The sequence below is a fragment of the Melozone crissalis genome, unplaced genomic scaffold (genome assembly GCF_028551555.1).
Source record: "Melozone crissalis strain CALT ecotype California unplaced genomic scaffold, PUWL_Pcris_2 ptg000013l_1, whole genome shotgun sequence".
Taxonomy (NCBI): Eukaryota; Metazoa; Chordata; class Aves; order Passeriformes; family Passerellidae; genus Melozone; species Melozone crissalis.
Genome location: NW_026535791.1, coordinates 40,906,474 through 40,920,652, shown reverse-complemented (window position 1 = coordinate 40,920,652; position 14,179 = coordinate 40,906,474). Strand labels below are relative to the sequence as shown.

The window sequence follows — 14,179 nt, the reverse complement described above, 5'->3', positions numbered from 1 at the left end:
CACCTGTGGCTTCCTGCCATTTAATATAACAACTGGAGAAGCAGTGGGAGGGGAAGAAACTCAAGAAGGACACAGAGAAAACAAAATGTTTGGATGGACCACAGCATACTTGCAAATGGAGGACTTAAGACTGGACATGAGCGATGCTGACCAGTGGCACAGTGAAAGAAACACAACACAAATTATATTATGAGGCTCCACAAAAGCTTTGATTAGCATGTCCCTATGTGATTTACTACTGTAAACTGTGTATAATCACATCTGTAAGTGGCTGGGACTGAGAACTGCCATGAAGGTTATGGACAGATGCAAATGAGAGACAAGCCCAGCTGTGACTTTTTCTTGTTTTCTGGGAAGAAGGAAAGGATGGGAATGGCTTGGGGATAAAACAAACCCCAGGCTCCCAGACTAAGTCACAGCCTGCTACAGCGCAAGTTTCAGCACAGACAGAGATCAGCATGAGCTGTAGGAGGGCACATGGAAACATTGCTGCATCTCTGACACCAGGCCTAGTAAAAGGAAATTGTTTGCATATCTCTGAGGCCATCCTGCCCTCCAAAGCTCTGACACTTGGAAAAGGCGAAAGGCAGCAATCTGCCAGAGTTCTGTTGGCAGCAACACTGGTAAAATACAAGCCCGAGAAAGGCAGCCAATATAAAAGAGCCCCAGCAAGCACGGCTGATCTGCACGGCAAATGCTGCTTCTGCATCTGCTGGGATTGCTGCAGGGCTCAGTACAGGACCCCTCCATGCACAGACACACTTGTGTTGGTTGGGTCAGATGGAGGGATGGAGAAATTTGTCCTGTGTGTTAGGCAGAAGTGTGTTGGACAGCTGCTGCACCGTGAGCAGCAGGCAGGCCCAGGGAGCTGCCGTCGCTCACATTAGCCCCGAGGATGCCTGTGCCTCTGCAACCTCACCCCCGACCTCCAGAGAGGCACAGGATTTCAACAACACAGAGAGGCTTTGCCCTCCACCCCAATTAGTCTCCACCATCTGTGCTGTGCATCCTGGAAGCAAAAAAAAATAGATCTGAGCTCAGGTCAGGAGACAGAAAAAATTTTCATTTACGCAATGCACAACCATAAAGATACACGCTCTCCAATATTCTTTTGCTCATTCTTCAAGAGTATCCCCTGAGTAGAAATTCTGGTCAAGTCCTTGAGCGGACACAATCACCCCTGCCTCAATCTGATTCTATTACAATTCCCTTTCTGTCTTCAACAGCTGCTCAAATAATGTTAAGCCAAAACACCTTTGAATGACTTGTTCTGTTTTTTAAAGGCTCCCATCTTTCAGGTAGTTCATATCAAGGCTGTCAAAAAATCTTGCCCTGTAGTCTGAGGGCAGTTTCTCTTATTTGAGGAAAAAACATTTTTAATTTACAAAAAGTGAGCATACAAAGAAATACCCAACAGGCAACTGAACCTGTCTCCTTCCTTAACAAAAGGGAAAACCTTGTAAGTGTAGCAGCAAGCTCTCTTTCTTAAATTATTAACTACCTAACATTCAGTAGATACTAAAAGCGGCTTGCTATTGATTTCTCTTATCCAGAAACATCATCAGCTTTACTTAAGGGTCCCAAATGCTAACTCAAAAATGAAAGCTGGTTCTACTTTTAATTCTTTAGATTAATCCAATACTACTTGAAACATTAACAAATGCCTTGTCTTTTCATTGTAAATTAATAATGACTGTGCTTTTTCTTCCAATATGGAATCCACACAACTCAGTATCTTTCTGATTTTAATTATCAACAGTCAGCCTTATAATTTTTTTCAGAGTGTATGTGAAATTTGAAGAGGCAGCACACAAACCATAAATGCCAAACACCTCAGATCTGATATAACCTTCTTATATGTTTTTCCCCTTGATTTAGCTGCATTGTGTCCAGAAGACACTGATAACATCATGGCATAAGAAAATGAATTAATAAGTAAACTGAACATAAGCTTCTACTTTGTAATTGATTAGCTGTTGCTGAAATATTCCAGTAAAAAGACTGATAGTATGGGAATAAAAAACTGACTAAATAAAACATGGATGTGTGATTTTGCAGAGGTAGTAATAAATTAGAATAAGGAAAATATTTTTCTGCAAAACTATGCTGAACAACTGTTCTTATAGATATAGCTATACATTCCAGTGTGCTGCAACTCTGCATTAATTGTAATATGTTCAAATTATACACATTTTTCATTTGCTTTAATGAATAACAAAAAATATATTCTTTTTTAATTCTATGACTAGGCAATCAATAAACATATTTCTCACTCAAAGAATGAATATACTTCAAGAGAGCTGTCTTTGTAACTAGGAATGTATGATGATTTTCTGTAAAAGTTTGTAATGAAACTTGGTTTCTGATCCATCTTATGTAATTTAAAGAACAAAATGGATCTGACACTGCATGCAGCATAACAAAAAAATTTATGATAGTTATAAATATTATAGGCCAGACAAACCCCATTTTTATTGAATTATACAGGAAAATTTGCACTATGCCTGCTTGTACTGCAGATGATGACAAATATTGCTCTAACTCCCATACCTCCCACTGCAAAGTCATCCTCCATCTCCATTATAAAATGTGTTTTAAGAGCTGTAAAAATACAAGTATTTCACTCATCTGGATTTATTTACAGTGAGCTGCTTGGAGGTTTTTAAAGTCAGTTCTCTCAAACTCACTACAAAAGAAAAATTTAAAATCTCTTTTTCACATACAGAACAAAATGTCTGCTTTCCCAGCCAGGCCCACAGAAGAGGGTTTGGAGGCAGATCCCCCTCAGACAAGTTCTTTTATCTCCAGACAGCCAAAGGCTGGGCAGATAAAGCAATAGGTCAGCCACAAACACACATAACACCTTCACAGCAGGAGGGGAACCTCTATAATCACATTCACCCAATTCTTGCTATTTACAAGGAAGAGATACACACTGTACCAAACATGTTCCCAAGGGGAATACTTAGGAGACAGTTACTTCCAGTAAAAGCACAAAGCCCTTCCTCCATACAGGCTTTGCCCTGTCTTAGCTGATGCCTTCAGCAGCATTTCCAACCCCACGAGTGCAGCCACACAGGGAAACCCACCCCCACTTCACAGAATGTCAAAACTGCTCTGTTCCGCACACCCATGCAACAAAACACCTCTGGGCGTTCCTACATGTAGAATGCATGGCCCACCTCTCACCTGAAGAGGAGAACCATACAGCAGCATGCCCTGGCCAGGCTGCCTGTAGCAGATTGCTTGTTCCACCTTGTTCCATTGGGCTGTGCAACCCCAGACTATGCCTGCCCTGTGCATCTCTCCTGGCTAGTGAGCAACAAGAGCATGCAATGCCTTAGTGTAAGAATTGCCCCAGAAGGGCTCAATGGAGGCACAGCTGTGCCCACATGACTGCTTCTTACAGGTGCTGCTTCTTCCTGCCTTGTCTGGGCTGAAGAGCAGTGAATTTACAGCACTGCTCTAGAAGCTGTGACATGGCTACTTGTAGGGGGATAGAACATAAGTAAATAAAGGTAGTATGGAAAGCAATCTTACCCCTAAAGACTTGCAGCTGGGTTAATAATTAAGGATTAGGAGCCGGTCTGACTGTAACAGGCCACAGCTGTAGCCAATAAGATGAAGAGTGTTATAAAAGGATGGATTGGGTTGTTGAGTGGAACTGGAGTTAGTTGGCTGCTGTGAAGATGAGGCAGTGCTTAGAGGAGCTGCCTACAAGAATCATCAAAGAGGTATTAAACTCTAGCAGTATAGAACCCTTGCAATGTACTGATAATAGAACTTCTGCAATATAATGACAAGAGAAGTCTTTCAATCAAAAAATTCAAATGTTTTGCAATCAAGGTTTCTGTCCATCCTGATGCTTCCTGGCCAACTGTCCTGTTCCTCCCACCCATGAACTTTTCACAGTCTATTTTTCATGGGACAGAAACTTGTCTCAGAGCCCATGGAAGACTGAGGCCACCAGTCTGGATAGTGAGAGACTGGAGGGGCCTGAAATGTGACCCAGTGCCCATCTCCACCAAGCTCAGAGGCAGGCAGGAGGAGCAGATGGGATGCTGGTGCCCAGTCTCAGTGCTGGTGCATTTGCCTGCATGCAGCATCTCCCACCACGGCTCAGGGCTGTGATTTGGGCAGAAAGACCTGCTCAGGATTGACTTGGGACATGCTTGGAATTGGCAAAATATTTGGAGAGGAACTTATAAAAGGTGGCTCACAAAGTGCAGTGCTTAGCAGGCTTCTGCCTTGATCCATCAGGGGAATATTCCATATGTAACAAAAGATGAAGCCAGCACTGACACAACGGCAAGATCTTGTCTGCATTCAATTCCACACTGTGTGATAACACCACAGCCTTTATGAAATCTTTGCCATCATTTCTGACATTTAAAAAAAGCTCCTAAGATGTTTGTCTTATCATTCTTGGAAACAGATAAACTGCTTTATCTGGCATTACAAAATAAAATAAAGAAAAAAACAAAGCCAGCCTAAGGCAAATAATTGGCATGAAAACTCTTAGCCCAAACACTAAAAGTTTGGCAAAGTAGTGAGGAATTGAAAACTGAGTAATGTCTGCTGTTGGTGCTCCCAGATCCACTTAATGTTCACAAGGGAGACGTGCACTGTTTTGGCTGTGCCAAAGACAAAGCAATGTGTCTTTCCAGAAAAAATAAATTCTTAGTTTCCCACTAGGTTAAAGAAAAGAAAAAACTGCAGACAATCCACATTCAGGGACTGTGAGAACAACAACAAAATCTTGGTAGATTCAGAACATGACCAAACCAGCTGTAATACCTCCATAAGAACAGATTCACATTCTGAATCAAGGTCACACTGCAACACGTGAACACAGCACAAGCCAGTTCCTTGGGAAATGTGTCAGTTAAAAAAAGTAAATACATTCCATAACCAAGATTTTGATTTTGGACTGAAATAAATCAGAGCATTCCTAATTAGGTCTGGTTCAAATAACCCTGTGTTTCCTAAAAACATGCTCAGTAACTGTTTGGTCGTTTGAGCTGGCACAATTGTGAGTTAGCCCACTCACAATCAGAAAATAGGAAAGCCAGCCACAGCTTTCTAATTCAATAGGATATTCTCTCAGAAGTAAAATATTTCAGTTTGCATTTTGGATAAAAAATATTTCTACCTAAAATCTCTGAAAGGATTAAGTAAAAATAAAACATGGCTCACTCCTGCCTTTCAGAAAAGCCAATGGCAAATGTTCCACACACTTAAGTAGAACTGGTTGGGTTTCCTAATCCATCAATAGCTGAATTTTATGTCTGTCTTCCACTGATAAAATGTTCACTTTCAAGACATAAAAGCAAATGGGTCAAAAACCTGCAGCATGTGGAGCCTCAGATATTTCCCCCTTCAGAAAGTGTTTGATATCACAGACAGAAAAAAAAGCTTTGGAAATTATCAGAAAGAGAAAGATAATATCAAACAAAAGTCAGGATTTTCATGAATGAGATCCTTACTCTTTGAAAGACAGAAGAGTCTAAGGTTACCCCTCTAACTTATTAGTTCTTCCAATAAATAATAAACCTTTTATATTAAATTTGACATCTTCTTATAAGGTACATATAATTCTGGCAGACAGAAGTGCTATCCAAGTACAATAAAATCTCTAGCTGATGATTACTGCTAAAAGTCCATATGGCAGATAAACGTGGGCATTGCACAACCCTCACTTGCTGTGGATGAGCCAGGCTGGATACTGCCAGAGGTGTCATGGTGCTCTGACACACGTGCCCAGACAAGTTACAATACCCCAGGCATCTAGTACCTGGGAAGAGCAGTGTGTGAGCAGCCAGGCAGCCTCCCCACAGCCAAAAAATCAGAGGAGATGGCGTTTGTCATGCACTGAACTTCATAAAAAATATGGCTCTGGGAGCTTCTTCTCATTTTAGAACGTGTTCATACTGTATACTAAGATCCTTATGAATCTTCCCAGTTTTTCTCACCATACATGGAAGATCCATTGTAGGTCAATCTCTCCACCACCGCAAATTAGATTTTTCCAGGTAAAACCATTCCCAAAGACCCAGCTCTCCCATGCTGTCTAGTACTTATCATCCATTACATACAAGTAAAGGCTATTTACTCTTCTGCTCATCCCCTTCTGTCCCTATCCTCTTTGTCCCTATCCCTCTGAACCTTTTCCATCACAGCTTTGCTTGGGTATTGCTCTAATTTGTCTTTGAGGAAGGATAAAGATGAAACATGATGTTGTAAGTAAGACACTGGAAGAACTTTATTGAGATATCATATCCGGAGTTCACCACAGCTTTCCTGTGAGGCTGCAGGAGAAGTATTAATTTCAATGAAATCCAAGTTTCACTGGAGTAACAGCAACCCTCCTCACTAACTTTCCCTCCAGTGAATTTCCACATCTCTGAGGTTTCTTTCCTTTTCATCAGAAGAGCCAGTGTAGCCTGCAGCTGCTACAGGCAAGGGAGCTGGCTCTTACCTAATCCAGTGGGACAGGATCTTTTCATAGATCTCACTGTGATAATTTCAAACAATTTAACATTTAGCAAATTCATCTTATAAATATGACCTGTATGTATAAAATTGTTTGCATTTGATAAATGTCCTTGTTGCCAGCCATTGAATTTCACTTTTCTTCTGAAGATCTGATCCTGCAAATACTCAAATGCAAGAATAATTTGTGATCAACCATGACAGCATCTATGGGACTATTCAAAGGACTCCATGGCTGAATTGTGTGTAGGTAACACCATATGTATTTCACATACTCAGCTACTGATACAGCTTTAATGTTCTCTAGGAACTGAAGAGGTAAGCTTATACAGACTTATTCATTCTATCAAGATACTGATAATTTCTCAGATGATCCACAAAATACCAAATATGATCATCTGAATTAGCTAGCAGTTCAGGAATATTGATTTTAAATTGGCCTAGATAGGCTTCAACCTGAAATACATTAACTGTAATCTGCCTGCAATAGGGTACTAATAAATAGCCTGAAATCTCTAAGTTGGCATTTCATTGTTAATGAGCTAGACAATGCATGTTTGTCATCCGGAAGTATCCTGGTGTCCCTAAATATCTTGTGGTTTTTGTGTTGGCTCTGTTGGTTTTAAGATCATTAGGTACTGTAAACAACATACAAGCAAACACATTAACTATAATGTGCTAAGAAACAGTTCTAGCACACAGAGAAAAATCACTTCCTTCAAGGCTAGGGAAAACCATCTCTGGCATGAAACAGTGACTGCTGGTCATGGAATTTTACAAAGTGTTTTAGTATCTGTCCCTTTTTCAACCACAAGAAGACAGCAGACTTTCTAATGCATTTTAACAGCAATGCCATTTTTAGGAATATATTAAATAATTAACACTAGTGTACATGCTGTAATTTGCTAAATGCTTTTCAGCTGTACAGAGACAGAGTTCTTTCCAAAACAAAACTAAAAATTAGCACCCAAATGCTAATTAGCAGAGTAGAAGACACATTCTTCTGACCTTCTGTCAAATAAAGCTTTCTTCACTGCTTGTGCTGCATCCCTCTTCCTGTGGCTTACAGTTCAACCATTTAGCTTACTTCTTGTTTTCTACAGAAAATGAATTTGTTTTCTATGTCATAGCATCTTTCTCTTTCTAGCACAAGCACATTGTATTTAAAAAATTATATAATACTCTATTTGCATTTTTAATATGTTTTGTTTATTTTAAAAACCAAGAGCTGATTCTGCACATTACTGATGCAGAAAGCATAGTAATGGAAAAACAAACCCTTATTTGTCAGCTGAAATAATGCGTGTATTCAACCAAATTTTTCCTTTTAAATTAGAAATTAGAAAGTTAAATGTACATGCTAAAATAAGCTAAAACAAAAAGAGGAGGTGACTAGTGCACTAATCTCCATTTAGTTGGATACCTAAACTTGACATGATTATTGTGGGACCTGGATGTTAAGGTCTAGGAGAATACTTTGAAACTCAGGATTTTAGTATTAATTTAATTTCCAGCTGAATCCTTGAGTTAGGTAAGGGATAGAGAGCAAGTGGTGAAGAGATATTTTTTTAAAAAAAGTCACCAATGACCTTACAAACTGCTGAATTTCATAACAGTCTCAGGTCAGACATGTAGTCTTGATTATTTATTTAGTAATTCACATGTAAATGTGTAATTTACACATGAAATTCACATGAATTCACAGTAATTCACATGAAATCCCTTATCTTCAATAATGTTTTAATGTTAATTTCATAGCTTGCATTCTTGTAAAGTGTTGGAACATTTATCAAGTCACCTTCAAATGTTTGGCCTTTTGACAGGTTTGCACAAGTCCTCAGTGAATATCATACACCTTCACATAGATACAGGATACATATCCATGGAGATAATAGATGGAAAGTTCACCAACATATGCATGTTATTATATCAATCAATTTAAAATATTTTGATTTAAGCAATTAAATAATACTAGTATGTAATGCAACAATCTCAGTATAACAGTTCTTGCACTTTTACACTAAATGTAACAGAAGACTGCAGCCCTGATAGTAAAATGCTTGGTCCTATGAAGACAGAAATAAAAAAATTTACTAGCTTGCTGATAGTTTGATTCAGAAGCCATGAGATGCATGAAAAATCTGATTTTCGAAACCTATGGGAAAGGCAGTGGAACAGGCAACTGAGATGAGGCTTCTGCGAGAGTAGTGCTTCCAGCTCTGCAGCCCATGGTGGACTGAATCATCCTCCTTAGTGCATTGAAACAAAAAAAAGTAAAAAGATAAAAAAGGGGGAAAGAGGAAGGGAAAGGGAAAGAGAAAAGCCAACCAGATAGGCCAAAGGTCAGCAGTTGTCTTGATTGTGCTCAGTGCTGGTGGTTTTTGCATCAGGCCACTTCTCCTCTATTGGGTTTGTCCATTTTCCTCTTATGTAGCAAGGAAACATTTGGGTTTTCACTATGAAACAAAAGTTACTGGTGAAACTGTACTTTCACTAGTAACAAAACTAAATGCTACAGATTATTTACAAAAGCAAATAAAAAGGACCTTAAAAAAAAGAAAGAAAAAATATGTGGGAAAGAGCATTCAGAAGTGGAGTCATTGCCAGGCAATGGCCAGAGAGTAACCTAATTCTCTGGAATACTTTACCTGTGCTTTGGATGTGATTCTGTTAAGGCAAAAAAATGACTTGAACCATTCATTTCATTGTAGATTCTAAAACGATTTTATCAAACAACAGATTTCTCCTGCCAACTGTATTTGGCAAAAAGGCATAAGTGAAATCAAATGGTTTTCTTGCAAATTACAAATACATAGACTGAAGCAGAATAAATTTTAGTTTCAAACTCCTTTCTTAAAAGAAATTTTGGGCTTACACTCTTTGGTCTTGTAACATATTAAGAACAATAAGAGATTAATTTTAATACAACTTCGTTTCTTGGATAAGAAGACACATTTTATTTTCATCCAACCCAATTCAGCAGCAGCTAGGGCAGAAAAAAATCCTGTATTCCAGAGGACTGCCCAGTTACTTCAGCCTCATAATTTCTCCCCCAACTGGCCTCCAAGCCCCAGCTAACAATGCTGGCTTTGCTCATGGTGCAAACTAGTGCAGGGTAGGGGATGCCTGATGGGTACATAGAATTAAAAACCCCTTTTCCCATAAAATGCTGTTTTTTCAAATAGTGTTGTTCCCATCTGTGTAACAGTTTTTATTCTGCATGTTTAAAAGTAAATCTGGAAAGACTTTGTAACTAGGTTTAAATACTCACTAATTAACTAGAACTAGGCTTATATATCCACCTCTAATTATTGCATGATTAAAATAATAATGGTAGGCTTTTTGGACTAATCAAAGAGAAATGAATGTTTAACTGAACATTTCACAAATGTTTCATATCAATCAGCAAATAAAAAACACTTGAATTTTTATTACAGTATTTACTTGTGTTACTGAGAGCTCTTTAAGGTACCAATGAATATAACAAACACATTTATTTACAGCACATTTGCTCTCACTAGGATGGAAGTGTGCACAGGGAAACAGAAAGTGTTCTCTGGGATGTCTTAATAAAAAAATATGTAAATAGTTGGGAAAACAAGAACAGCAGCATATCACAGCAGCAAACTTCTAAAGGAAACCTAAATTGTTGCTGGTGGGTTTTTCCCCTATTTAAATAGACAGGTGAAAATTCCCCTTTAGGACAGTGCATGCAGAGCAGCCATGGTTTCTGGAAGAAAATTGCTGTACAGGCTGGCTTCCAAAAATACTGTGGCTATAATACAAAATTAGATAGCAAGTATGTGAATAACAAAACTGAAATCCCTAAAAATAATTAGATTCATTTGATAATTGCATGAATGCAAGATAAATATTGTCCTTTTAATTTGTGCTCTGACCACTGAGGATGCAGTTTTATGAACAGCTTTCCAGTAGCATCTGGATCTATGCAGTGACTTCTCTTAAGTTTCTGGATAATTTGTCAGATTACATTTCAGGTGGATTAAACCCCCAGCCCAGATCACCAGTCACCCACAGTAAACAAGTGTTTATACAGGGAAAAACCTAAGGGGAGAGAAAGTAAATAAAGGTGAAAAGACAGATTTTCTACTGGCGTAAAGTACAGCATCACTTTCCTTTCTTATTTTTCTTAGAGATGCTCAAATTCCTGTATAATTGCATTCTTTTTAGTGCTGGAGAGCTAAAAAATCACAGCAAAGGAACCAGACTTGCAATAACAACATGAGCAGGTGTGGCTCAGTGTTCAGACTCCTTACCTAACAATCTCTCCAAAAAATGCAATTTAACTCTAGAAAGACATACCAGTTAATGCAGCCTTATAGTAACCTGCTGTATGGTTCAGATAATCTATTTGAAATCTGAAGTGACAGATAAGACCTCAGTTTGTCACATCTTCCCCTACAGGTGTGTGAAGAAAAAACCAGAACTCACCATTATTCACCAGGACATGGAGTGGACAATTCTTTGCTCTAAACTGCTGCACAAATCGCCGTATAGACTTCATGGAAGCCAAATCACAGTATAAAAACTCCACTGGGAGAGAAGAGGAGATAAAAACAGAGTTAAGTCACTTACAATGATATAAAACACATAGACATCAACAAGGACTCCTGTGATAATGTCGCTAGTAGAATAAAAGTTTTAAAAAGAAAACAGACTTTTCAAAATCCTGGGTGGAGCTGGTCTCAGATTCTTTCTTTCTCCTTCTTCCCTACATTTCTATTTTTAAACTACTGATTCTTCACAGAGCAAGTATGGGAAAAGTGGCTGTCAGGAGGTGAAGGAGGGCATCAAATGAAGTAAATATGCACCAGTCCTACTGTTCTTACTTACTACTGCTACCATTTAAGAAGAGGAGCTACAGTGCTGCAGCACTGAGATGATCAGGATATGGCAGCTGGAAATCAAATGGGGAGAGGAGAAGGCACATCAGACACTGCAAGGTTTCCCTGTGCTTCTGATGCAAATATGCTGTCCTTTGTTTTTTCCCCAAGATTATCTGCTAAGTACCTGTGGTTGGAATAGTTTATAAATGCTTTATTGCCAGTAGGAGAGATGAACAGCAGTACACCCTGAACACAGCAACTCCACTGATCACTACAAGCAAACAGAGCATCATAAATAATGCTGTGGCTCCTATAGGCATCCAGGGACATTTGGTATCCTGGGAACAACAACCAGCCATGAAAATACTTTGTAAATGTGGGTAAGAGTTGTGCTGGCCCTTGGCTTTGGCAATGGCAGTGTGATTTGAGAGGAACAGAGCTCACACGAATATTGTGGGGGGCATCCTGCCTATGCTGCTGATGTCAGTCGAAGGGCAGGGTGGCAGGGGGCTGGAAATCCAACAACCAACAAGATTGCTCAAGGGGCAGGGTGTCAGTCTCAAAATATATTTGGTACCAGTATGTCTGTATTGCTAAGAAAACACGCATCAAACAGGTGTCTGTCTTTTTGTCCAAAGCATTACTCAGCCATTGACCTGCACTAAAATGCTAGAAAATTTATTAGTCAAAAAAAAAAAAATTACTAAAATCCCTCAGCAGCTTTAAACCCATCAGGTCTTAAAATTCTCCTACTGCAGTTGTTCAGCTTTCAAACCCAGGCTCTCACAGCACTGCCTCATTGATTGCCTTGCCTTGCATGAAGCCATGGCCAGAGTTATGAAGTGAAAAGAAGCACTGCCCCCTGCCAACAGCAGTAGCTGTCCCCACACAAACAATCCAAATTCTTTAGAAGCTCTGCAGAGGGAAAAAGAAAGAAAATTATGACCTTTTCCGACTGTTTTAGCCTTTAAAAAAAGTATGTTTTGCATGCCAGGCTTTTGGCTTTTTTCAGCATTAGCTATGCTTTAAGGAAGTGAATATGATGCTCTGCCACAGATATTGGTCTCTCTTCTGGTTTCCTACTTGTCACTGTGGGAGCCCAAGTCAGCCAACTGTTGTGAACTCCACCCTGCCAAGACACTGGGGCTCTGAGGTGGATTTGCTTGAACCTCCTCCATAAAGTGACTTTTCTGAGGAAGACCAAAATGTGTTTCAAATTGAGAAAATCAAACAATACCGAGCAACCTTCCATGGCTAGGTCCATCCGAGAGAAAGGCAAAGGCTGTACAAACCATCTCCCCTAGTTTGCTGTGTCCTTGCAGGGTGAGCCCTTACTGTCCCGTTTCGTTTCAGAGAGCTCCCAGATTTCCCAAGCTGCGGCAACCTCTGCACAGATGCTGTCTCCAGGATGGTTTTGGCCACCACATCAGAGGACTGGGGTTTCAGAGGCTCACCATGTTTTCCCCCCTCCCTGCTGCCCTTCCTCCTCCTGGCCCCAGGGCTGCTGCCCTGTGCTCCACAGGAAGGAGCAGCCACCCCCTTCCTTGCACATGGGTTCCCCACCTCCTCTTATGAAAGAACCAGCCTTTGAAAGAAGGGGAAATTAAAGAGATACAGTTCTTCAAAAATGCCTTTCTGATAGGAGGATTAAACTATTGGATAAATAGGCTCCACTGCAGGCTGTAATATGGGACCTTTCTTCTTACTCTCTTCCCTGGTCCATCAGGGATGTTCATCCTCTCCCTACCAAGGCTCTGAGCTATAATGCCTCTTTACAGCATGTCACTACAGTAAGAGATTAGGAAAGCCTGCAGGCACAACAACGAATAAATAAAAAAAGATATTCACAACTGTTATTTAATTCTTTCCAGGAGAACAGTTTCTTTAGTTCCCTTAATACGAAGCTCCAACAATTCTTATCTATTTGGAACCTAGACAGTATTTGTCCTCTGAAATTGTTGTATTAATGTGTATAAATTATTCAGTGGCCATTTTCACTAAACAAACAAACAAGCAAGAATTCTTAGATTCCACTTATAAGATAGTGTAAATACATTTTTTTTCACAGTGGCTCTAAAGTAATACCATTTCAACAACACTGTCCCATGAATAGAAGTAGACAATTTCTTGATCTCTCTGTAGACTTTTTGGTGCTCAGCAATTTTCTTTAATTTCACATAAGCCTTGCACCTGGAGATGGTAAGGAAATGTAGAAGTTTTTAACTTCTGTCAGTGTTGCTCAGGCCATTCCACCTGTGGCCTAACTGCTGTATAAAACCGCATGAATGGCACTGTAATTGCTTAGATATCCAAAACCTGGTCATAATAAATTATCAATAGTTAGTGCAACAATGAGTGGAGTGAAGACCTAGATGAAGATTTATGCTGACTGTGCTGTTGTTCTACTTCATTAGGCAGCTCATCAAGGAAAGAGATTAGGAAAAGCATGACCTTCTTCTTGGGAAGCAGTCACACTGCCAATGGAGGAGTCCCTTTCAATACAAAGATATTTATGCTGATACAGGAGGCATTAGGTCTTCATCAGCCATGGTATTTTGTGGCACAGTGCAGGCTCCAACCACTTCTCCATCACCAGTATGGACTCTGACAACATTATTGACTCTATTGCCACTACATATGCAAGAAAAGCAGACCTCTGAGGACATCCACTAAGATAAATTTTAATCACTTTCCTTATCTGGCCTTGCACTGCCAGCAAGAATGGTGGTTAGACAATGTGTGCCAAGAGAGTGCTTTTTAGCCTGACCAATGCAGTCTGATCCTTCCTGATAATTAACTTTTTGCTGCAGCTGTCTGATCTCCCCTCCCTTAATTTTCCG

The 14,179-nt window shown here is 39.7% G+C and overlaps 1 protein-coding gene across 1 annotated transcript in view; it reads right to left on the bottom strand.

The window, feature by feature from the left end:
* The window catches only part of DHRSX (dehydrogenase/reductase X-linked), a 158,576-nt gene that overhangs the window by 46,398 nt on the left and 97,999 nt on the right, over positions 1–14,179 (bottom strand). The window contains exon 4 of the mRNA XM_054271398.1: positions 10,945–11,046. Coding sequence (XP_054127373.1) covers positions 10,945–11,046 — 102 coding nt within the window. The remainder of the gene's footprint in view (positions 1–10,944; positions 11,047–14,179) is intronic.